At 31.5% G+C, this 26,694-nt stretch overlaps 4 protein-coding genes across 4 annotated transcripts; 1 reads left to right on the plus strand and 3 right to left on the minus strand.

Annotated features, from left to right (window-relative positions):
- Window positions 1-1,134: 1,134 nt before the first annotated feature.
- LOC139524553 (eggshell protein-like) lies at window positions 1,135-3,876 on the minus strand. The gene is made up of 4 exons (XM_071319407.1): window positions 3,854-3,876; window positions 2,330-2,682; window positions 1,902-1,973; window positions 1,135-1,343 (listed from the first exon to the last, which is right to left on the minus strand). Exons 2-3 carry the CDS (start codon window positions 2,679-2,681, stop codon window positions 1,909-1,911), a joined length of 417 nt encoding a protein of 138 aa, XP_071175508.1. The 5' UTR covers window position 2,682; window positions 3,854-3,876; the 3' UTR covers window positions 1,135-1,343; window positions 1,902-1,908.
- Window positions 3,877-9,380: 5,504 nt separating this feature from the next.
- On the minus strand, window positions 9,381-18,851 carry LOC139524556 (uncharacterized). Its single transcript, XM_071319410.1, has 3 exons — window positions 18,765-18,851; window positions 10,212-10,564; window positions 9,381-9,628 (listed from the first exon to the last, which is right to left on the minus strand). Exons 1-3 carry the CDS (start codon window positions 18,797-18,799, stop codon window positions 9,564-9,566), a joined length of 453 nt encoding a protein of 150 aa, XP_071175511.1. The 5' UTR covers window positions 18,800-18,851; the 3' UTR covers window positions 9,381-9,563.
- LOC139524555 (C-type lectin domain family 10 member A-like) lies at window positions 14,893-20,604 on the plus strand. Its single transcript, XM_071319409.1, has 5 exons — window positions 14,893-15,296; window positions 17,835-17,908; window positions 18,544-18,631; window positions 19,477-19,689; window positions 20,534-20,604. The coding sequence occupies exons 1-5, from the start codon at window positions 14,945-14,947 to the stop codon at window positions 20,539-20,541; spliced, it is 735 nt and encodes a 244-aa protein (XP_071175510.1). The 5' UTR covers window positions 14,893-14,944; the 3' UTR covers window positions 20,542-20,604.
- Window positions 20,605-20,609: 5 nt separating this feature from the next.
- On the minus strand, window positions 20,610-24,357 carry LOC139524554 (uncharacterized). The gene is made up of 2 exons (XM_071319408.1): window positions 23,069-24,357; window positions 20,610-22,013 (listed from the first exon to the last, which is right to left on the minus strand). Exons 1-2 carry the CDS (start codon window positions 24,320-24,322, stop codon window positions 21,786-21,788), a joined length of 1,482 nt encoding a protein of 493 aa, XP_071175509.1. The 5' UTR covers window positions 24,323-24,357; the 3' UTR covers window positions 20,610-21,785.
- Window positions 24,358-26,694: the final 2,337 nt, after the last annotated feature.

Raw genomic sequence — 26,694 nt, forward strand, 5'->3', positions numbered from 1 at the left:
AGCTGTGTGTTAGGTGGATGCATTAAAGTCACTAACTAAGCGTCTTTTCTGAAAATGTCACTCGCCTATACTGATGTCGTCATTTTTGAGAGCTAATATAACATCCCGATATCTGAAAGTATTATTTTATTTAGGTATCAGATGTTATTTCGATGGGTCTTTGCTAATTTCAATCATACATTGTAACTCATGACAATAAGTGGTGCACAGCTAGTTCCAATAACTTCACGATATACGGAATCTTCAAATCGAACAAAACTTTAATCAAGTAAAAGTTCAAGGGCAGTTATAGTATCAAAGCATGTCCAATTGACATAGTTCTTTTGTTTGTTGTTACTTAAAAATCACCGAAAAGAGTTTGAACATATATATTGGCATTATGTCTGTTTAAATGCCAATATAATAAGGTGTGAATTTATTCTTAATCAAAATATAAGTTTAAGTTGTATATAGGGTATAAAAATCAAAACTTTGAGCAGATTCAAATCACCAATATAAGCATGCAATTTATCTTGGATAATACTTTCTTGATATTTTTTTTTATCTATTATTCATATTTCAAGAAACACAAATGTATTTTGAAAACCATTTTTGTTTAGATGAGCATTGGCTACTGGTCAAATGCTATGCATGTAGACCCAAGTCATCTATGAGTGTTCTGCTTCTAAGAATTCTTTATCGTCTATTCATGTGTGTCTTTCTTATTGATAAAAAATGACCGCCTATTATAGGCAAAAACACCAATAACCATGCATACAGTCTTCTACTTATTTAGAGAAAGGAAAGTTGCTGTCTAAATTGTGCTTAAAATATTGCTGACCTTGTTTCCTAATTACATAAGAAATGTCACCTTTAATCATTTGCAAAAACTATCTACTCGTGAATGGTTAATAGATACCTGTGCAATATTAAGGGGTAGCATTTTCTTATTGCATTTTCGTTTTGATATCCGAAAGCTGCAATCTTTGAAGGCGCAAACGAAAATCAATGAATCACCCCAAATTATTTATTTCTTAACGATAAAAACTGCGTAAAGAGTACATGAAATTCCCGAATGCTAGTAAAACTAGTGTTTGGAAAGCTTCAGTGTAATATGTCAACGTACTTTGGCAGTGCAATGATAAACTAGCAAAATTAATATTTATGTTTTATATTTCGCGTATCACATTTCTTTTTACAATTACAATGCATAGAATTTTACAATTTTTATCAGAATTGTAGCAGTTTACATTTGTTTCTTCATTGTTATGCACTAAAGTTCACACGATATTTATGTGCTTCTCAAGAAATCACTGGTTTCTTAATTCTTCTAGTTTCTTTCATTACTGGCACCTTTCACTACACTGAAATAATATAACACATTCAATTAAGAAAACAATATGAAACATAAACTTAAAGGAGCATATATATTGTATCTCTGTATTAGACTTGAAATATTTTCATTAAAAAAAAAGAAGATGTGGTATGATAGCCAATGAGTCAATTCTCCACAAGAGACAAATTGACATAAAAATTAACAACTATAGGTCACCGTACGGCATTGTTTGTTTAGTTTGAGTGTTTATTGTGGTTAAATTTTAACAATAATTCGAGAAGTTTGGTAAATGTAAGTGAGACAATAACTCAACAGTCAAGGTTCAAATAAAAAAGGGATAAGAGTGAAAGTCACGTATCGAAAAAAAGAGACACATGTATTAATCTCTGATACCTCTATGTGTAGTAATATTCTAATTATCATTTACTCTCTTTTTAACCTGACAATATGTTTTTTTTTTCTCCGTCATTTTATACCCATACAAACTATTACAATGATAACCATGATCATAATTACACAAATAAATGCATAAAGATTAAACAAAACTACAAAAATCTACAATAATCTGTATGTTAATGATACTTACATTAAGTTTAACGACCGAACAAACCATTGCCATTGTTGTTGCTCAAAAGGAGAAGCAAGACGAAAAACATCACTAAAATAAAGTAAATGTTACAATTAATATTCACTATTCAAATCAAATCAAATCATAACATTGTATTTCCTAAATAAAGGGCCCTAAACTATTGAAAATTTATAGGTCGTTTTCAATATCTTAAACTAATTAGTATAACTTTGACGCAAAAAAAAAGATATAGGCTATAAAATTTTCGAAGATTAAAAAATTCAAAGTACAATTGTCTATGTTAATTTATTTTAGTGAATTAAAGTTACATAGATAGAAATAAGAAGATTTTGTATGAGTGCCAATGAGACAAATCTCAATCCAAGTAAGAGCCTATCGTGAAGGATATATACACTAATATATCATTGATGAAAGCAAGAACTTACGGAGGCCTCCACCTTGTCCGAACAGACCACCGTCCATCCCTCCACCAATACCACCGGCCAGTCCTCCACCATAACCACCGGCATATGGACCAGCCAGAGCGCCTCCATAAACTGGGAGCGGTTGGTTGTGTGTGATTTCGTCAACGTAGCCTCCCTTCTTTCCATATCCGGAGTATCCATGGTAACCACCTGATTTGCCATATCCTTGGTAACCTCCCATTCCGTATCCTTGATTACCATACCCGGACCATCCACCCTTCATGTATCCACCTCCATTGCCGTAACCATCAGCACTAACACAGTTCAGAGCAAACAGACCCAAGACGGCGACAACGGCAAGTGTGGCTTTCATTCTGAAATTCAGAAATAACAATTTATTATATCATCAGATGAAATCATCAGAATGACATGCAACTCTAAACGATATTTCAACATGTTTTATAATAGATTTTGAAAATTAAATCAACATATTCATTTTTCTAAATTGAAAAAAAAACTATTAAAATATGAAAAATTAATGATTAAATATAAATGATACCCCATTTTCATTCTCAATTACCCAATTTTCATTCTCAAATTTCAATTTTTTTTTAATATTTAGCATTATAATTGATCTCTGTATAAACTTTACAAAAATAAACAACATGCATATCAACAACGTACGAGTTTAATAGGCACACACTTTTCTTCATCATCGGTATTTTTTTAGTCAGTAAAAAATAATTCTCAATATTTAGAAAAAATTGTTTTATGATTGCAACATGAAATATAACAATACCGTCCTCTCAATCTCTGTTTTGTCTTAATCTCGCTTTTTCGTTCTCGCTTGTGTGTGTGTGTGTTTTTTGAGTTTTTTTTCTAGATTGCTATGTTGTGCGTCAACCTTTAACATTACCCCTTATTATATATATCATCTCCATTTTTAAATATTTCTTCTTAATTCATCTATTTATTTCTATCATATTGCATATATTGAAAAATACAATTTCATTTGAATTATTTATATTTTTGAAAAAAATAATGATTTGAAGATCAACGATATTTTGACACATATTATGTTGTTGTTTTGCCTGAGGATTTATTTGTAGAACATGTTTAAACCTTTTTAATTCAAGAAAACAAAATATAAATATTTTGAAAAAAAATAAGAGCGACAATACAATGAGTTACTTATTCTAATTATGAATTGAAATTTTATGTAATGATTTGAAAAATGAATAATTTGAACATCAATGATATTTTGAAACATATCATGTTGTTACTTAGCCTGTGGATTTATTTGTAGAACATGTTTAAATTCTTTTTAATTTCAGGAAAAAGTATGTAAATATTTTGAAAAAATAAGAACGACCATACAATGAGTTCCTTATTCTAATTATGAATTCAAATTTTATATAAATATTTGAATGATTTTTTATTTCTATTTTTCCAGACAAAAAGTGAAGAATAATTGAGTATATATATAAATATTTTGATGATTAAGTTATTTTTTAATTGTTATTACTACACCTTTAGTGGACTTACATGTTTGCTTGGTGGGAACTCAGTGATAAACATAAAAACCTTCTGGTATATATACCAAAAATATTAATATGCAATGTGTGCTCATTATTACAAGTTCCGCTATAGACACATAAGGTTACAGATAAACTTCCATATTGATGTCTGTCTGGTCATTCGATAATATATAGTGTCGACATGTAAATTCTCCATTAGAAATAGGCAAATTTACTGATTATAGAAACCATTCTTAATTAATGTATATAGATTTAGGAAGATGTGGTGTGAGTGCCAATGAGACAACTCTCCATCCAAATAACAATTTAAAAAAAAAAGAAAAAGAAAAAAAAAGTAAACCATTATAGGTCAATGTACGGCCGTGCTGTTTTATAACGATCTACATTGCATATTTTGTCAAAAAGTGTTGTACATGTTTTATAATTGTCTTTGAAAAGTAATTCCTCACATTTCTTTTTTTAATTTAAGAAACGATTAAAATATTAAAAACAGAAGACTAAATGTAATTTTTTTTAATATTAAGTATATTCACCATTATAAAGGTAACAGTAGTATACCACTGTTCGAAATTCATAAATCGATTCAATGAGAAAAAAAAACAAATCCGGGTTGATGGGATAATTGATCTCTGTATAAACTACTCCAAAAATAAACAACTTACATAACAACAACGAACGAGTTTTAAAATGCACAAACTTTTTTTCACATTACTGGAATATAAGTAAGTAAGTGAAAATTCTCAATTTTTAGTACAAATTGTTGTTACATGGACGAGAAATTTGGTAGTGGAACTTTATTTCTTTTATATCTGTGTATACTTATTCTTGAATATTTATGTCATTTTCTCTTTTCTTTATTTTATATGTTTTTTTCTATCTTCTTTTTAGATATGTATATAATATATACAAAAAAAATATTGACACCTTGTGTTTGTGGCATAACATCTTCGTCACAAGTTTATCGTTTTCTGTTTAGTATTAAATTTATATTTAGATCCATTTTGTTACATCTCGTGATCAATTTTATTTGGCAATCGCCAATGACAGTCAGCAGGGTTTACGAATATCAGTTGTTCGACCTGTAAGTCAAATGCGTTTTGTTTAAATATAGTTTTTTACCTTTTTGGTCTTTTGGAAAATGTTGTTTGTGCTGTATTTAGACCCTTCTACAACGAAATTTGTTTTACATGCACACGTATAAAAATTGCGGTTTTTATCCAACGCAATCATAGGTTTGAACGTAGTTTTCAATTTAGACTCATTTATATTTTTTCGTTTGGGCTTGTATCATATTTTCCCTCCGGTTTATATGATCCGTTCATCCTATATTGACTCTTAAAATTCTAAAGTCTATCTAAAAATGAGGGTACCTTTTCTAAAAACGAGGGTACTTTTTCTAAAAATGAGGGTACTTTTTATATGGCCTTCCAAATACCGTTTCGATCCCTAACATCACTGAAGAGACATTTATTGTCGAAATCCGGATCTGGTGTACTAAAACAATATTGTCACCGTATGTTTGTGGCATTACATCGTGGCCACAAGTAATTTTTTTTTCTGTTTAGTATTAAATTTATATTAAGATCCATTTTGTTACATCTTGTGATCAATTTTATTTGGCAATCGCCAATGGCAGTCAGCAGGGTTAAAGAACATCAGTTGTTCGACCTGTTAGTCAAATGCGTTTGTTTAAATATACTTTTTCACTTTTTGGTCTTTTGGAAAATGTTGTTTGTGCTGTTTTTAAACCTTCTACAACGAAATTGATTTTACATGCATATGCAAAAATTGTTTTTATCCAACGCAATCATAGGTTTGAACGTAGTTTTTAATTTAGACTCGTTTATATTTTTTCGTTTGGGCTTGTATCATATTTTCCCTCCGGTTTATATGATATATATATATTATGTGTCATTTATCTCTTTCTTTATTTTTAATGTAATTCTTTATACTTTAGCCTATTAGTTGATACTTGTATACCTTTTTCCCCCAATGTTTACTTATTTTTCTCTGTCCATTTTTATTTTTATTTATTCTTTATGCTTTGGTTTATTATTCTTTGTTCTGTAGACCATCGCCCAAACCCTCATATACTTTATTAATGTTTAATTTATATTCGAAACACAAATGAAATTTTCAAACAAATTACTAGATATTCAAATTTTACTATTTTTCAGTAGTGTAATAAAATTTCATTTGTTAGTCCGTTGTACGTATTACTACAGCCTTTTGTCATCATATGCTGTTCTTAGTATCGATAAACATGAATTCATCAACGGAATTTCTTAAATTAAAAAAAAGAAATGAAGGTATTGGTTTTATAAGCTTCTCTAGTATATTCAATGATTCCATCAACCATAGCCAATTAACTTCAGATTTTGATAATACAAAACCACCTGTTATTTCTTATATTGATAGATAACAGATTTGTTTTAACTGTTCATCAGACGTCAATATAGAAAATAATGTTCCTTCCACTTGAGACTGTGAAACTTATAGTTTTAGATATGTTCCCTATGGTCATGTCAATACAGGAGACCTCAACATGTTTATTAAGAAATGACCTTAATATCGTTCTCTATCTATAATAGATTGGAAACAGTGTCATCAGGTCATTAACACTTCGTCTGTCTACTGTTCAAATTGGGCTAAACGTGCAAAATCTACTAAAAGTCAGTAGATAGATATTTGAATAAAATTATGAATACTGTATATATTCATAAAACTAATTTTGAAAACAATTCTAAAGTTAATAATAGGATAATGATCTACCTATTTCCAGAATAAAAAGTAAACTTTAAGTAATCGCAAAGCAGTTTGTATCTACCGACACACATACCAGCCAAAAATGTAGTGTCATGTGGTGTGAGGAATATACTACACAGAAGTCCTCAAAAACGATTTTTCGTCTACATTCAGGTCCGTAGGCTTTACAGAGGGTCAAATTGATAACAAGCTTATCACTGTCACTATCCAGTTTAAAGCTTCTTCCGAACATTTGAAAGTCTCGACTGACCTAAATTACACAAACAAACATTTATCTTTCGTTTCCTCTTCGCATCTAGTACCTGTAAGTGTTCTATTACTAATTTGTCAGTGCTTCTAACTACCTCCCTTACTCCTATCAGAGAACTTGTTATTTACTTTTGCAATAAAGATTATGAAAAAAATGGTATTAATTATTTTTGGAGTGATAAAAATTATTTAGAGGTTTAATGTAAAATACATGCTTTTGATGGTCCTTTTATTCTGATGACAGCTATGATATTTCTACTCTCTACACTACACTACACTTCCATATAGTCTTTTTCACATTTCAATAGATAGTCTTTAACGAAAAAGGGAAGTATGCTAGATATACTAACTGGAAATGCTAAGAGTTGGTTGAAGCTTTAAATATCCTCTGGACAAGATGTTAAGAGATATAAAATGAAGTTCGAATGCCAATTAGTCAACTCTTCATACATGTCCATATGATAGTGAACATATATATATATATATATATATATATGATAAAAGTGAGAATTGAAATGGGGAATGTGTCAAAGAGACAACCAACCAACCAACCAACCAAAAGAACGGAAAACAGCCGAAGGCCACCAATGGGTATTCAATACAGCTAACAAATCCCGCGCCCGAAGGCGTACTTCAGCTGGCCCCAAACAAAAACTAGTGTACTAGTTCAGTAATTATGGACATCATACTAAACTCCGAAATATATAAAAGAAACTGAAATGAAAAATCTTACAAGACTAACAAAAGCAAGGGGCTCCTGACTTGGGACCGATGTCAGCATAGGTAACAAAAGAAACTAAACAAAATGACAATAATACAAACATTAAAAAATGAATACTAGCAGTTACTGACAGGCAATCTTGACAATTAAAAAGATGATGTCGTCTTCATATGAATATCAAGCACAATCCATCCCGTTAGGGGTTTAGTATCATACCATCATAAATTACATGAGAAGAACATAATCCGTATCATGCCAACAACTGATTTCAAAATAAATGTGTTTATTTCCTATGCAAAGACCCTATGAGTGAACCAATATTGATACAAATATATGAAATCCTTAATGACTTGACAACAGTATCGTAACTATATCCTTTCCGAATAAGTCTGTTTAAAGGTTTTGTTCGCTTTTGAGGTGAATACCAACATTTTTTGTACTTTGTAAAGAATATTACCATAAAAGATTGGATGTGAAATACCTGAACGTACATGTATAAGATGTCTGCATGTTGATTTGTGTTTCGTTATGATGTCCTTGTGCCGTAGATAAAATTTGGTAAATGGTTTGACTATTCAAGCTGTGATATCGAAAACCCTGGCGTAATAATTGTTCAGTAGTACATAGATTTATTTCGTTAAAATCTTAAACGTTGTTACATACACGAGCAAATTGTACAAGTTAAGATTAAACACGATAAGATGCTAAAAATGGATAATTAACAATATGAAATGAAAAATCATCTCTTTTATCTTAAATTGTGGTCTTAATCTTCCCGTTAATTATATAGATCAAAATCCATGAAAGGGCAGTGGTCATTATTAGTATTAGCTTTCTTTAAAGTAGGATAAACAGGATTATTGTTTTAGTGTACATACTCAAGTCGTCATTATTGAGAGCCAATATATCATCCCAATATCTAAAAGTATTATTTAATATTTTGGTATTAGATGTATTTTCGATTGGTCTTTGTTGATTTTAGTCATAAATTCTAACTCATGATAATACAAAAAATTAACGATATACGGAATCTCCAAATCGAACAAAAATTTTATCTAGTAAAAGTTCAAGGGCAGTTATAGTATCAGAGCATGTCCAATTAACATAGTTTTTTGTTTGTTGTTACTGAAAAAATACCTAAAAGAGTTTGAACTTTGAATTCAATCAGGTGTGATTTTTTTCTTAATCAGAATACGAGGTAAAGTGGTATATAGAGTAGTAAAATCAAAACTTTGAACAGATTCAAATCACCAATATTAGCATGCAATTTATCTTGGATAATACTTTCTTGATATTTTTTTTTTAATCTATTATTCATATTCCAAGAAACACAAATGTATTTTGACAACCATTTATGATTAGATGAGCATTGGCTAATGGTCATATTATATACATGTACCGACGTTACTAAGGAGTGTTTTGCTTCTTAGAATCCTTGTCGTCTATGCATGTGTGGCTTTCTCAGTTGCTGTTTAATTTGTGCTTTACAAGCTGTTGACCTAATGTCATCTTTTAAAACTATTTGCAAAAACTATTTACTCGAGAATGATTAATAGATACCTGATCAGTATTTAAGGGTATCATGTTTTTATTGCAACTTCGTTTTGACAACTGAAAGCTGCAATCCTTCAAAGCTCAAATGTAAATCAATGAACCACCCAAAATTATTTTGTTTCTTAACCGTAAAAACATGCGGAAAGAGAACTAGGAATTTCCGAATGCTAGTAAAATAAGTGTTTGAACAACTCCAGTGGAATATTTCAAGGCACTTTGGCAGTGCAATAATAAACTTGCAAAATTAATATTTATGTTTTATTTTTCATGTATCACAATTTCACAATAACAATGCATTGAATTTTACAATTTTTATCAGAATTGTAACAGTATACAATTTTTTCTTCATTTCAATACATTACAGTTCACACGATCTTTAGATGCTTCTCAAATAATCACTGGTTTCTTAACTCTTTTAGTTTCTAGTTTATCGACCGAATAAACCATTGCCATTGTTGTTGCTCAAAAGAAGAAGCAAGACGAAAAACATCACTAAAATAAAGAAAATGTTACAATTAACATTCATTATTCAAATCAAATCAAATCATTGTATTTCTTAATAAAGGGCCCTTAACTATTAAGAATTTATAGGTAGTTTGTCGGATTTGCAATAAGATAAGCAACACGACGGGTGTCACATTGAGAGCAGGATCTGCTCACTCTTCCGAAACACCCGATTTTTGGTTGGATTGGTGTTGCTTTGTTTTTAGTTTTCTATGTTCTATCTTCTGTACTTTTATTTGTCTGTTTGTCTTTTTTTAAAGCCATGGCGTTGTCAGTTTTTTTTTTTAATTTATGAGTATGAATGACCCTCTTGTATCTTTCGCCCCTCTTTTTCAATATCTTAAAATATTTAGTATAATTTTGCCGCACAAGAAAGATATAGGCGATGAAATTTTAGAAGATTTAGAAATTCAAAGTATTATTCAAAGGCATACTTTTTTTTAAAGATATTAAATAGATAGAAAATAAGAAGATGATGTATGAGTGCCGATGAAACAAATCTCAATCCAAGTAAGAGCTTAACGTGAAAGATATATACACTAATATCTCATTGATGAAAACAAGAACTTACGGAGGCCTCCACCTTGTCCGAACAGACCACCGTCCATCCCTCCACCAATACCACCGGCCAAATCTCCACCATATCCACCGGCATATGGACCAGCAATAGCGCCTCCATAAACTGGGAGCGGTTGATAGTGTGTGATTTCGTCAACGTAACCTCCCTTCTTTCCATATCCGGAGTATCCATGGTAACCACCTGATTTGCCATATCCTTGGTAACCTCCCATTCCGTATCCTTGATTACCATACCCGGACCATCCACCCTTCATGTATCCACCTCCATTGCCGTAACCATCAGCACTCACACAGTTTAGGGCAAACAGACCCAAGACGGCGACAACGGCAAGTGTGGCTTTCATTCTGAAAATCAAAAATTACCATCAAATTAAAAGTCATGCAACTTGTAAGGATATTTTATTTTTGCAACATAAAAACTATCAAAAACTGTCCCCTCCGTCTTTCTGTGTCGCTTATGTTGTTAGTCGGACATTTTATTTCTTGGATAGCGGTGTTGTCTGCCTGCCTTTCAGATTTTCGCTTGTTATTTATTTCATGTTTTTTTTCACTATTTTCTCACTGGTTTAAATTGAAAAATATTACTCTAAACATCTTTATCTTTTTATCCTTTAAAATATACTTGAGAACTCAATTTTGTTTGAACTAATATTTTCTTCGAATTTTAAAAAGAACACAAAAACATCTTTGATAACATGACATTTCATGTTGCTGTTTAGCCCGAGGATTTATATATAGAACTTGTTAAAATACTTTTAATTCTAGTAATATAATATATAAATATTGAAGAAAAAAATAAGAACGACTATACAATAAGTTTTTATTGTAATTTAAAAATGAAAATATTAAAAATTTTGAATGATTATGAATTTACGTTTTTTTTCGAAATTTTGTTTGAATTGTTCATATGAAAAAAAAACCTTTGAAATGATTATTTACTAAAGCTGTCGTGGACTTACATGTTTGCTGGATGGGAACTCAGTGACATTACAGATAAACATTCTGGTATATATACTAAAAATATTAATACGCAATTTGTGCTAATTACTACAACTTCCCCTATAATAGACATATAATGTTACAAATGAATTTCCACATTAAATTTTGTGTCTGTCTGGTCATTTATTACATACAGTGTCGACATGTAAATTCCATATTCAAAACAAGGAAAAAATGTAAAGAACGAAATGACTATTTCTAAATAATAATTATTTATTTGCAAAACAGACAAAAACCAATTTTGGTTATGACAAATACATTGACAAAACAAAACATAATAAAACATAATGAAAACTTGACAATATTATAAGAGATATGATAAAAACAGTTATTGTTCTCCTTTCCTCAGTTCTAATGACTCTTTAATAAAAGAAACAACTGCTTTTACATCATTCGGTGTTGATGGATTTAGTATAATCACGAGTTTATCAGTAAAATTAAGTGTATTAAAATTTACATATTTTTGTATATAATATTTTAGAAAGATTTCTCTTAATTTCTATATATTTTACAGTTAAAGAAAAAATGGAATTCATCGTCCAAGACATTACATATTTTACATTTTCTTTCATTTCGTGGTATTTTGGTATATCGTCCAGTTTAAAAGTCGTGCTGTTTTATTACGATCTATAGTTCATATTTTCATATTCATGTTTTATAAATAGATTTTGGAAAGTAATAACTTAAACTGATATAAACCTTTTCATTTGTTTCATCTAAGAAAGGATTAAAAATGAAAAAAGGAATGATTGAATATAAATTATATTTTATTCAATATTTAGCATCATAATTGCTCTCTATTTAACATTACTGACATACAAACAACACTGCATATCAACTAAATACGAGTCAAATAAGCACATCTTTTGTACATTTATATTGAAAATTTTCAAGTAAGTAAATTGTTTTCTATATTTAGTAAAAAAAAACATAGACAAGGGTCTGGGTAGTGGAACTTCATTTTTAATTTTTAATATGACTTTTTTTTACACATATTCAAAAAAAAAATGTTATGTCATTTATCTCTCTAATTTCTATGTTATTTATCTCATATAATATATTGATAATACTGGTCAAACGGTATCCATATAGGATCACATAGACCCAAGTCAACTAGGAGTGTTAAACAGTCACTGCATTAGCAAAATATTTATTTAATACGCAAGTGTATGCGTTTCTTGAATAATTAGTATATTTTTAACACAATCACGTTCTGAAAAGGTGATGGACTTTTCGGGTTATTTAAATACGGTTTTTTTATTAAACGTGTACACCAACGGTTTGAAAAAAAAACATACATTAAGAGTCTGTGTCGCTCACCTTGGTCTATGGGCATATCAAACAAAGGACACTCTCTATGATTGTAGACGAGAAAAGACCATAACAAAAATCTCTATTTAGTTGAGCTTGTATTACTGATCTTGTATACAGCCTGTTTATTTTCTTTGACTTATTAATAGATCTTGCCTTGATGATCATTTTTTGTGATTTAGAGTGTTTATTTATCTATCATAATGAGACACAACTGAAAAAAGATTTCTCTCTAAATATTATAGTTAAACTTTTCATGATAAAAGACAAAAATGAAGAAAAAAATCGTAAAATTTGACATATTGGGTGATAACTCCTATACGAATTTATCTAACTGTTGTGAAGTATATAAATAGACAATTGGTGAAGCTCATTAATTTAAACATATTTTTTCCTTTCAGATTTTCTCTATTTATAACGGTTCAAATAATAATAGACAAAACTTGCTTTTTATCCCTATGTTCTATCTTTATCAATGACAGCCATGTTGGTTGGTAGACAGGGAGGGTTATCTAACATCTTTTTTTTTTAACTACATACCTTATTGTGGCCACGTTTGGTTACATTTTTCTCAGTACTTTCAGATAAGAAGATTTTTGTAAAAGATTACAAAAATTGGCAAAATTGACTATGAAGGACAATAACTACTAAAGGGATCAATTGACCATTTTGGTTATGTTGACTTATTTGTAGAACTTACTTTGCTGAACAATTTTGTAGTTTATAGTTTATCTCTATCTATTATAATATTCAAGATAATAATCAAAAACTCTAAAATTTCCATAAATTTACCAATTCCAAGGCGGCAACCCAACAATAGGTTGTCTGATGCGTCTTAAAATTTCAGGGCAGATAGATGAACATTTTTATACGTTTCAGATTTGCTTTCTATGCTTTAGTTTCAAAAATATAAGCAAAAAAATGCATTTTCCCCCCATGTTCTATTTTTAGTAATAATGGCCATATTGCTTGTATAGGCGGGGTCATCAGATACATTCTGATACAAACTACACAACCCTGAATATGATTTAAGTATAGTTTGGTTTAATATTGCCAAAAAGTTTCTGAGGAGAAATCAACATGCAGGTCTCGTTGATACGTCACACTTAATGAAAAAAGAAAAGAGAAAAGGGAAAAGGGAACATTCTGTCTTTCTTGTTGTGGGGATGTATAAGTACCCTGCCACGTTCGGTCTGGTTTTTTTTTATTAAGCCCTTTCCAAATGACTTTATACTTTGTTCTTATGTAACTGTTACAGCATTGTCTAAGGATATTGCTTGCTTGATGCATTCAAGCTAGTTTAACCCTGTCACATCTGTATGTGTCTATCCAAAGACAGGAGGCAAAATTTCAGTGGTAGTCGTTTGTTAGTGTATATCATTTTGTTTTTCGTTCATAATTTGGTAAAATCAGGCCTTTTGTTTTCTCGTTTGATTGATTTCATTTTTTCACTTCGAGGCTATTTATAGGTGATTCGTAATACGGCATAATTTTTCTAATCTTCTAATTTTTATCAGTTTAATCAAATTTTTGCAACAATTTAAAAATGAAGCTATAGTATTCCAGTTAATTTTTATTTCCGCGGGCTTTCAGTCCAAATATTGGGATGTGTGAAGATCTTCACTTTCTATTAGGGTCGATTTAAGTAAGTAAATGAGAAAGACTTTCTAGTACGCTTTTCTTTCTACATAAACTGAGAGCCCTTTTTTCTGACTGAATGTTTTCTGACTTTCAATATTAGCTGTGAGTTGATGGGTTACATAATTACAAGTAGTCGTCTTTATTCGTATTACTTGAACTGCTCAAAAAGTAAAATGTTTGAAAAAATAAAACAGCCCACTTCTCATCTATGTTTGGATTTTACGTTGCATGTAATAAATAGCTCGAAAAATATCTCGAATTTCAGTCATAACAGCTGGTCTTAAATGTAAATAATCAAATATTATGGTTATAAAGCAAACAGTATTCATATCATATAAAAGTATCTACAGCGTGACAAGGATCGACGTTTTAGAGACACTAGAACTTTGCAAAAGGTAAGTCATGATAAATATTTTTTGATAAATCTTATTTCGTGTCGTTACAATGTTAAGAACAATATCAATGAGCAATAGGGGTTCAAAAACCTAGCATAATCAAAGTTGTTTCAGGCGCACAAGCGGGTCAAATCTGTTTTGAGGTTAGTAGGGCGGATCAAAACAATTCAAAACAATTGACTTGTTTTATTTATGCTACAAATTACTTTTTTAAAATTTTACTAGTTAGTTGCCGGATGCTTACCTTCACAAATCTACCCATGAAAATCTTCATATTTTAAACACTATATGCATTGCTTATGTCCCTATTTTTGTTCTTTCAGAAAACTATTTACGATTGACAAAATAACAATTTATTTCTGTTTTATACTTTCTAAGTATGATTCTCTCTTTGGTACTTTTGATGGTGTTTTTGAACGAATTAGTTTCAAGTATTCCTTGTTTATCGAATGAGTCTAAAAAGGACTTTGATGTCGCGAGAAAAACTCTTGTAAAAGTACAGGAAGATCTCCTTCAAAGTCTAAAGGCCCTTAAGAATAACCACAAAAAGACAATCAAAACATTAGACAAGGAGATCAAAAATGCAATCACTAATATGGAGAAGACCATCAAAATGACAACTACAACATTGGAGAAACAGATTGGAACTTCTAAAGATATATTCACAAACGTGGAACAAAAGTTAAAAAAGTTGGAGGAAGATTTTAAAGTACTCGGAAGAGACTTTCAAAGTAAGTATAATTTTATGACCGGGCTGAAGTACGTTCACTATTCACTATTCACTTTTCACTATTCAAAATTCATGAATAGTGAACTGTGTTTTTTTGCACTATTCACTATTCAAGTTTATGAAATTGAGTCAGATATTCTATTTAATTTAGAAATAAAGACATTTGGTATGATTGACAATGAGACAACTATCGATCATTCTAATGCAACCTCGATTGTAACGTTTATTGTAATTGTACGGAAGCGTATTAGGGACATAGAAAAAATAAAATTGGCAGTGAACTTTTTTTTTCAAAGTCGAAATTTTGACTTTTCAAATCTCGAAATTTTGACTTTAACTTGAAATTTTGACTGTTCTAATCCCGAAATTTTGACATAAACTTGAAATTTTTACTTTCAAAAATCTTGAAATTTCGACTTTTTGAAAAGTCGAAATATTGACTTTTTTGAAACTCGAAATTTCGACTTACAAAAAGTCGAAATTTTCACTTAAAACTCGAAATTTTCACTTTAAACTCAAAATTTCGGCTTTTTTAAACTCAAAATTTCGACTTTTTTAAAACTCGAAATTTTGACTTATTTTAAACTCGAAATTTCAGCTTATTTTAAACTCAAAATTTCGACTTTTTGTAAACTCAAAATTTTGATTTTTTTTTTTGAATCGAAATTGCGACTTTGATCTCTTTTAAAACTTTGATACTAGTATTCAAACACAGTTATTTCAATTTTAGAAGGAGTAGACATGGACGCAAATTATTAAAGCGTCATCAACACATTTTGTTCCATGTTTTAGTTCCCACGACACTGTCATAGAATCGTCATATCTGAGAACATTTAGCATCGCAGTTTCAAAGGCCTGTTTGGTTTCCCAATAGCAAGTTACTGACTTTGCCTTGTTTAAACACTGGTAAATCAAGTAGCCAAAAATGCCATGCATATTCAGGACGACAAATGAGCTGCTCGGTTTTCTAGTTTTGTGAATTTTGAAATAAATAAATGGTTCTTTTTTCTGGAATATTGATTAAACTCTACAATAAAATTGAGAATGGAAATGGGGAATGTGCCAAAGAGACAACAACCCGACCATAGAAAAAAAAAACAACAGCAGAAGGTCATCAACAGGTCTTCAATGTAGCGAGAAATTCCCGCACCCGGAGGCGTCCTTCAACTGGCCCCTAAACAAATATATACTAGTTCAGTGATAATGAACGCCATACTAATTTCCAAATTGTACACAAGAAACTAAAATTAAAATAATATAAGACTAACAAAGGCCAGAGGCTCCTGACTTGGGACAGGCGCAAAAATGCGGCGGGGTTAAACATGTTTGTGAGATCTCAACCCTCCCCCTATTCCTCTAGCCAATGTAGAAAAGTAAACGCATAACAATACGCACATTAAAATTCAGTTCAAGAAAAGTCCGAGTCTGATGTCAGAAGATACAAGTTGACATTCTTATAACACAACTATTAACCCTTGTCTTTATATATTAGATGTTGAATAAAAGTATGTCGTAACATGGGTGTATCGGAATAACAGGGTTGTCTTGATACACATATCTGAAGTCCAGACTTGAAATATGTATTTGAACGTGAAACATATTTTATTTATTCTTCGACAAGAACAAGATTTTCTATCTATCATAATGGTTAAGTTTATTAAAATGTGCTTATTAAGTTTATGATGTATATGGCTCTCCGCTTGCTGATATAAATGACTGTGAATTTGGTAATCGCAAACGTATAAATACTTAGGAAAAGTCGAAATTTTGAGTTAAAAACCAGTCGAAATTTTGAATTTAAAAAAAAAGTCGAAATTTTGAGTTTAAAAGAAGTCGAAATTTCGAGTTTAGAAAAAACCGAAATTTCAAGTTTTAAAAAAGTAGAAATTTTGAGTTTAAAGTCGAAATTTCGACTTTTTATAAAGGCAAAAAATTTCGAATTCTAAAAAAGTCAAAATTTCGACTTTTTGAAAAGTCGAAATTTCAAGATTTTAGAAAGTCAAAATTTCAAGATAAGAAAAGTTAAAATTTCGAGTTAAAGTCGAAATTTTAAGATTTGAAATGACAAAATTTCGACTTTGAAAAAAAAGTTCACTACTACTTTTATTTTTTCTATCTACCTAATACGCTTCCGTATAATTGTATATAAAGTGAATATAAACAATAAGCCTATATATGGGTCAGTGTATGACCTGCAACAATGACTGAAAACCCCATACCGTATAGTCGGATATAAAAGGTTCGACATAAAAAAAAAAGTGAAAATATTCAAACGTGGAAACTTACTAATTGTTTTGTTAAGGAGAAATTTTATTAAAATATCTTTTTTAACTTTATAAAAATAACCAGAACAGAGTACCAAGATAAATAAACTAATACATGTCGGAAACATATGACACGAGCATGACTGAAAGAAAGTCCATATCAGTACAAAGTAAAAGAAAGAGCTATACAATAGCGGTCTTTTCAGAATACATTTTCAATGTCTATCCGTATTTGTTTTCTATAAGAATGAATTATTTATAATCTATTAATGAAGAAACCAAATGGCACAAGTATAATGGTCACTGCTACTACTACAGTCAAGATAGACAAGATTGGTTCACAGCAGAGGTTTGTTCTAGCTATATATATAAGCTATTTATATAGTATCCAAGTATTTTCTTTGGCGACGATCTCTCCCCGACAGTCCTAACATTGTCACTTTCATTTGTATTTGTCTCAAACACAGAGTCATATTTTTTTAAGAATAGTAATAGGGACATTTTTTTCAAAAAGGATTAATTTAGAATGGAAAAATTGTCCATTTAAAAAAAAAACAACAATAAATTGCCGTATTGGAGATAAACGGGGTATTTTTGTATATTATTTGCTGAGATCATCCTTCACTTTAAAATAGCATCTTGTTTATATCTATAAAAATCTAAGATGTGGTATGATTGCCAATGAGACAACCAGGCTCACCCAGAGACCAAATGACACAAAAGTTAACAGCCCCTATAGGTCAATGTATAAAACTAACAAAAAAACAAATATGATGTACAGCAACAAACGACAACCACTGAATTACAGGCTTCTGACTTCTGACAGACACATACAGAATATGGTGTGGTTAAACTCGTGTGAAGGTGCACCTAATCTGGGACACCGATGTAACAGTACAGCATAAGAACGAAAACTCAGTTGAAAAGGACTCAATTCATCAAATCGGCACAAAGCAGTTATACAAGAATGTTTATTTTTTTTAGAGAAAATGCAGAGAAATAGGTGGCTACATTACTAAAATCAACGATCAGGAAGAAAACAGAAGAATTTTCCAACACAGGCCAAATACAAGTGAGCAAACATTTTTTATGTCGTTGAAGTGTGTTCATCTAGTCTGATAAATAAAAGAGGGAATGCTTTACAGTTAGTTATTCATGCAGATTGGCGAAAATTCTAGTTGGGTAGGTAATGCATAGGAGCTTACATTCTAGTGTTTACATAATGCAGAGGGGATGACATTCTAGTCAAGATGCGAAGGCATGTCGCTTGAACCCCTTCGTCCGTCTATCTGTCCATCCGCTAAAAATATCTTGGATACGAATATTTCTTTAAGTTAAGCTTCTTTGAAAGGGAATACTTTAATATTGGTCTATTGAGTTATATCGAATAACCAATTTATTAATCCGCCGTGTAGCCACTTTATATCGTCGCTGGGCTATCAAAATGTTGTAAATTACAAATTTTTCAAGAAAAAACATCTAACAAACAGGCTTTGAAGATTTTGACTAAATGCATGCTTCCAAAATGTCGTATGTGAACTTGAACATTTTTGTAAATAGCAGTGAAATAAAACTTTGACATTTCTGGATTATCCGAGAAATGTATAATTATTTAATTCCCAAAGCCATTATACAACGATTTTCAAGTTTTCATACAGCATTTGGAAGTAAACTTTACAAACAACTGACATTGGCAATTTGTAATATGTCTTATTTCAAACGTTTTGATTGTTCTAACTGTATGCCATTTTGTAATACCAAAGATTTCCTCCCGGCCAGACCATTGGTGTCAAAAAGTATTTTTAGCCAGAAAAGTCATATACGACATTTTGGAAACCCAGCAACGAAATAATATGTCCTCACTTATATGCAATAATATAGAATAAATATCTGATAAACAATTTTCTCTTATTGCAGATGCTCATTATTGGATAGGCCTGACTGATCTCAAAGAAGGTGAGTGGCGATGGAGTTTTGATCAGTCAAAAGCAAAGTACACGACCTGGATATCTGGCTACGGTTCAAAAGGGACAGGTCATAACTGTGTACAAATTCCAAATGGTCACGACGGGAAATGGATTGACTACCTCTGTTCACATCAATCAAACTATGTTTGTGAAAGCAATTTCTGTAAGTACATCTTGGGTCCCTTCTTTAAATTATATTCAGTTAAAAAGTTCATTATTGTAGTCAAAGCGTCTTTCTATGTTGTAATGTTATACTGACCACTGTTTCAGGTTGGGGTGCAAGATGGTTATTTTTTTTTTTATCCGTTATGGTTTTTTAATACCACAACTTCCTGTTAAGATTCTACTTAATTCCCATATACCGATATCGTCTGGTAAATATGCTATGGTGATATACATGTAGCACGAGGTTGTTTTTTTTTAGACTAGAGAGAGCTATCCATGCTATGGTACATATGGTGCAATGTGGTATTCATGTCACAGTGATACCGTCACACGGTGACGTATTTATACCGTTCGTTTTTAAGGCACGGGAAGGTCTATATGATAGCCCGTGTAGTGAATTTGAATATTTCTTACCATACTGTATATGTAAGTGATAAATTTGTCGTGGTAAAATATGTCTGGGCGGACAAACATTACTAGTATAAAAAGTCCATGGTTACAGAATTATAAGACCCTACAATGACGTCTTGATATGAATTGTTTTTTAGACTAGGAACAGATAAAAGCCTAAAAACATGGTCCAAATATGGTGCTATATGGTATACATGTAAGGCCGTCTCGATATCATTTGTTTAGTTTTTTACTGGAGACAGTTAAGACCTTGTCCTTTAATGCATGCATGGTGTTACTATACCCTGTATAGTATTGTTGTATTTCTTAGTCTATTTTGTGTTACCTTCTTTTAAATAGTTGTCTCTGACCCTCATCGCATATGTTTCAAATAATAATTACGATTACTCGTTATTTCACTTTCTATATCTGACTAAATCTGTTTTTTTCAGGTTTTTAAAGAGATGAACGGAACAAAAGCTTTACCATTAGCACTATAAATAAAGTTAAGTTATTCTCTTTTTCTGTTATCTGCGTTTTATTGTTAAAAGGAACACGACAATACATTTAAACAAGAGTGCACACGCTGAAATGTCTCGCCTTCTATACTAATCATTGATATTATGTTGATAGTCCTAAGTATAAAGCTTTATTACAACTGTCTCATAAACTTAACATTAACCAAGATAACTAAACAAAGAGCAATGAACCTTGAAAATGAGGTCAAGGTCAGATGAACCATGCCAGGCATACATGTACATCGAACAATGCTTCTATACAACATATATCGTTGACCTATTACTTATAGTTTAATAAAAATAGACCAAAACACAAAATCTTAACACTGTGCAATGAACCGTGAAAATGAGGTCATGGTCAAAAGAAACCTGCGCTACTGACATAAAGATCGTAAAATATTTCCATACACCAAATATAGTTCACCTATGGCATATAGTATTAGATAAAAAGACCAAAACTCAAAAAACTTAACTTTGACCACTGAACCATGAAAATGAGGTCAAGGTCACATGACATCTGCCCGGTACATGTACACCTTACAATCATTCCATACAACAAATATAGTAGACCTATTGCATATAGTATGAAAAAAACAGACCAAAACACAAAAATTTAACTATAACCACTGAACCCTGAAAATGAGGTCAAGGTCAGATGACACCTGCCAGTTGGACATGTACACCTTACAGTCCTTCCATACACCGAATATACTAGCCCTGTTGCTTATAGTATCTGAGATATGGACTTGACCACCAAAACTTAACCTTGTTCACTGATCCATGAAATGAGGTCGAGGTCAAGTGAAAACTGTCTAACAGACATGAGGACCTTGCAAGGTACGCACATATCAAATATAGTTATCCTATTACTTATAATAAGAGAGAATTCAACATTACAAAAAATCTTAACCTTTTTTTTCAAGTGGTCACTGAACCATGAAAATGAGGTCAAGGACATTGGACATGTGACTGACGGAAACTTCGTAACATGAGGCATCTATATACAAAGTATGAAGCATCCAGGTCTTCCACCGTCTAAAATATGAAAGCTTTTAAGAAGTTAGCTTACGCCGCCGCCGCCGCCGCCGCATCACTATCCCTATGTCGATCTTTCTGCAACAAAAGTTGCAGGCTCGACAAAAAACACAACATTTATTGTACTTTATATTCCGAAATGTAGGAATGTTCAACAAAGTGTACATAGAGAAGAGGTTGTTTTCTTGTGCGATGCTTTGGTATCGTCTACCTTTTTATATTCCAGATCAAATAAAAGTAATACGTCACTGCTATATGGTGGACTGTTTGCAACAATTAATTTATCCCCGGAGTGGTTCACAGCTATTGCTTGTGGACGACGAATTCCATCTTCTTTGTTGAGCAAAGTTTTAACAAATTTTCCATCTTTCGTTAGCACCTGAAACGAACAAGACTTAATTATTTCAAAGAAATCTTGTTGGCAAGATTAGATTTCATACCGGTAGCTTTCTTAAGGATGCGATATCGTCCAACAAGAAAAGTTCCCCAACTGTTGACCCTTTTTAAAGTTTTTAAAGTTAATGTGATTCTCACGTGTTTTTTTTCTCTTGGTTTGTGTAATCAAATCTGAATTACATTGGCAAGGTATTGTTGTCAATTACTGACTTCTTACAATAGGACGCCTATTCAGAATTTAACATAGAAATAAGAAGCTATTGTATGAATGCCAATAAGACAACTCTCCATTCAAGTCAGAATGTGAAAAAGGTATTCACTATAGACCAAAGTATGGTATTAAACACGGATCCTCGTCTCACATTGAACAGCAAACTATAAAGGGCCCCAAAAGTACTAATATGAAACAGCATGAATTCTTTATTTTACAGTTCGACGCATATTTAGAATTAAACAGATAAGATTTTTTTCTATTTTGAAATGATTTCATTAACATTTTTGTCAGATAATTTTTTTTTCGGTTGGTTTTAATATTATTTCTAGTCTAGTTTTCAAAATAAGTTTGTACAAGAAAAGCTCTATTTAAATTGTTAGATCTGTGATCTGTATTCAGAAAAACTTGCAAGCTCCACATTTTTTCCCGTAAGCTCATTCGAATTTCTAACTATTGGATATTAGGAAATCAGTCGAAATGTTTTCGACCATTTTGACTAGGAGTGAATACAATAATTTGCAGTCTAGTGTTTTGGACCTATCAATGTGTTAGTTTGTTTTGTTTTGAAACGTTTTGCCAATACACTCTGACCGCTGCCAAAACCCTAGGTAAACATGGCAGGTCATATAATTATCATTTTACGTTCGAATCTTTCTAAGCAGGAAAATGGGCCTTCTGTTCCTGTAATGTTTCGAAATATTTGCGGAGTTCTGTATATTTTGTTGATGATACCAGTAGCTGTGTGAAGAAATGTTATTATTTAAATCAATGAACATATCAAAGTATTTACTGATAGTCATTATTTTTTGTTAATATTAATTTACCTTTATTTCGTCCTCGCGCCAATCAGCTACACACACATGATTTCCAATAATATCGATGGCACGAGGCATTTGACAAGAATATTCCCATTTCTCCTGTCCATGACTTGAAACACACTTTACACTACCGAAAACACCTGTTCCGTCACTGATGTAAATGTCTTCTAAGTTATCACTCAACTTGCAATACCATGGATCTTTGAACATGTTACCTCGAAAACCGTCCTTCTTCCAAACACGGTGTTGATTTTTACCATTTGCATCTAAAACGGTCACATGTTTATCTAAATCGTCACCAGAGCATACAACAAATTGACCATTACAATAATGGAGACCACGCAGAGCATTTGACACAGGCACTGCATGAGGAGTATATATTTTCCATTCTGCATTGTATGTTTTTTCAATTTTGATTTTATTTGGATACACATGAAAAAATTTAATGTATCCAGCTTCAGTTGAAGCAATATAAGTTTGATGAATTAGGGTTAAGCCAAAAGGACGAACTTGGCATATCTCCGACACAAACTTGCCTTCGCTTTCAAAAAGTTTTATCTTATAATTGCAGTTATCTGCCGCAACAATGCGGTCATCTTCCAAAAATATTAAGCTTGTTATAAAGGATGGCTCATCACCGTGGTCAGTTTTCAAATCAATGCTTCCTTTAAACTTTACTTTAATAATATAATTATCATAATTGATTTTAGAGGATTGATCTGGAGTTTTGGAAGCGGATGGTCTTGTGTCTGGTTTGCGTTGCTTATTCTCTATTTCCGATAAAGAATGAGTTTTCGTTGCATTGAACAAATTATGAAGTCTTGCACATTCCAAACAGAAATCCTCTACACATAACTTGCAATGTTTCACTGCTTTATGTCGTAAACCCCTTTCTTTACATATTTTGCAATAAATGGGTTCAAAATTAGGAACAACAATATCCATAATGCTGACTACATGATGATTTGTTGGAAAGATGTCTACCCATTCAGAACGAGGTTTTTCTTCTGGAGCAAGCACACTCGTCCTACACATAGGACAGGAAAATTGTCCTTTATTTATCTGTGACATGATATGCGATTTTAAACAATCTCTACAAAATGTATGTAGACAAGGTAGACCCTTTGGGCTGGTAAAATAATCCGCACATATCGGACAAATTAATTCCTTCTCCACAGCTTGGGCCATATCTATAATTCGACCACAGTATGAAATTGAAACTCTCGGAAGGTCTTCCAAAGAAAAAGAAAGCCTCAACATGCCATATCTTCCATATTTTAAACACACATAAAACGTAAGCGTATGTATTCTATAGAGGAGTTTCGAATGAGAAATTTGTTAATGAAAGCACTGAACTCTAAACAAAAAAATAAACGATATCATGATAAAAGAAAACAATATGAAATATGTCTATTCAATTGTGTCGAAAAATATCAAATAACTTGAGTTATTATTTTACTAATTAACCCTTCAGTAATTTTATAAATGCATTTTAACTAGCTTTTTGTTTTTACTTTTTTCGTCAAATATCGGTGCTGATTTCTGCAAACTATTTGCACCACTAAGTAGCGGATCATGTCGATTGACTTTTCGTCTAGTTTTGGTTGGGATTGTTCATATTATTTCCTATTTTTAATCTCGAGTATCATTGAAATGACCACGGATTTGTAGATTTGTAAAGTAAACAAATACGAATCCTTGAATAGACATTAAATTTCGAAATGCTCATCTGGTGCATTAAAATTGGTATGGTCTATATTGTTAATAATCATGCAACATACAATGCAGTTTTTTTCTTCTTTTGAATACTCAATTAGTATGTTTTGTATTACTTTATAAAATGTTTAAATTTGAAGTTATTTTGCAGTTTATAAGATATGTTACGTCTGTTCTCATTATGCCGAATCACAAAAAAAAAAGATGTACTATGGGAAAGAACGACGGATAATATTGGGTAAGGGCAAAGTATTAAAAAAAACATGTGGTATGATTGCCAATGAGACAACTCTCCACAATAGATCAAAATGACACAGGAATTAATAACTATAGGTCACCGTACGGCCTTCAACAATGAACAAAGCCAATACCGCATAGTCAGCTATAAAAGGCGCCGAAATGACATTGTAAAACAATTCAAACGAGAAAACTAATTAACGGCTTTATTTATGTACAAAAAATGAACGAAAACAAATAATATATGTAACACATAAACAGACTGACTGATTACTGAATTACAGGCTCCTGACTTGGGAGAGGCACATACATACATAATGTCTCGGGGTTAAACATGTTAGCGGGTTTCCTTCACATATTCGTTTGATGTGATTATCGTTGATCATCTCGACGACATTGACTTTTTCGCGTGAGCCGGTAAGGTGGAAGTGAGAAAATCAATAGAGTTGAGATGACCAATAATATCTACTTATCGCTAGTTTACCTATGACGACGTTGTCAAATTAATGTCAACCCTTGACAACGCCACGTGCCCCTTAGTTTCTAGCGATAATTTTCATATCACTTGACTCCGCTGAGAAAGAAAATTATCAGACAGTAAGATCAAAGAGAAATTTCGTAAAGTAGCGATAATGACTGATAGATCCTGAATTAGTAAGTCAAAGATTCCATATATCTAAGTATGTACCGATTTTTATCATGTTCCTGGAATTGACAAGATTTTGGAATCGAAAGTCGGGAATGTAAACATTATATATAAAAAAAAACTCTATCCTGGTCTCCTGGTGGTATATTTTCGATTTCCCAAGCTTCACTTCAAATTTATTCTTCTCGAAAGTCCTTTTTTTTAGTTTTTAAATATTTTATCAGGAAGCAAGACTACAGAGAATACATTTTTCTTCTTTGTTAGGAAGCGCAAAGACGATTATTTGACAGCCAAGAAAGTATTAAAACCAAAAAAGTTAAAGTGACATGTATATGACCAAACCAGGGTATTAATAAATTACCAAATCCATCTATGGTCAGTCTTGGAGGAGGGAGTGAAAACCATGAATATGTTATTATGTTAATATGTGTTTGAAATGAGGTATATACATATTTTGATAATTATTAGAAGCAGGGGTTTTGAAAGATATTTCAATTCGCAAAACTTATTAATTTTTTGTTCAGATTAATATATCGACAAAATAAGACAACTGACCGTTCATCTCTTGTGTGTGTGTTTTTTTTACTCTCGAAGGATTTTTTTTCTACATGAATTGTGATGAGAATTTCGCGTACTGAAATGAAAATCATACAATAATGGGATGCTTTCAGAAAAGATAAAAAAAAACCCCAAACAAACAGTTAAAATTGCAGTTTAAGTGAGGCGAAAGATACAAAAGGGACCTTCAAATTCACAAGTCGAAAATAAACTGACGACGTCATGGCAAAGAAAACGGACCAAAAGACAACTGTATACAAAACACAAGACTGAGAAATACGAACCCACAAAAAAACAAAAAAAACGGTGGTGATGCCAGGGGTACAGGATTGGTTAGCAGATTCTGCTCCACATATCGAACATCCGCTATTTTAGCAAAATATGCATGGGATTGGGGTTCTATGACTGAAGAATTTTTTTACACATCTCTCCTAACTCTTAGAAAAAGTTGGTGTATTTTTTTTACCCATTTCAA

This window comes from Mytilus edulis, chromosome 5 (genome assembly GCF_963676685.1).
Source record: "Mytilus edulis chromosome 5, xbMytEdul2.2, whole genome shotgun sequence".
NCBI classification, from domain to species: Eukaryota; Metazoa; Mollusca; class Bivalvia; order Mytilida; family Mytilidae; genus Mytilus; species Mytilus edulis.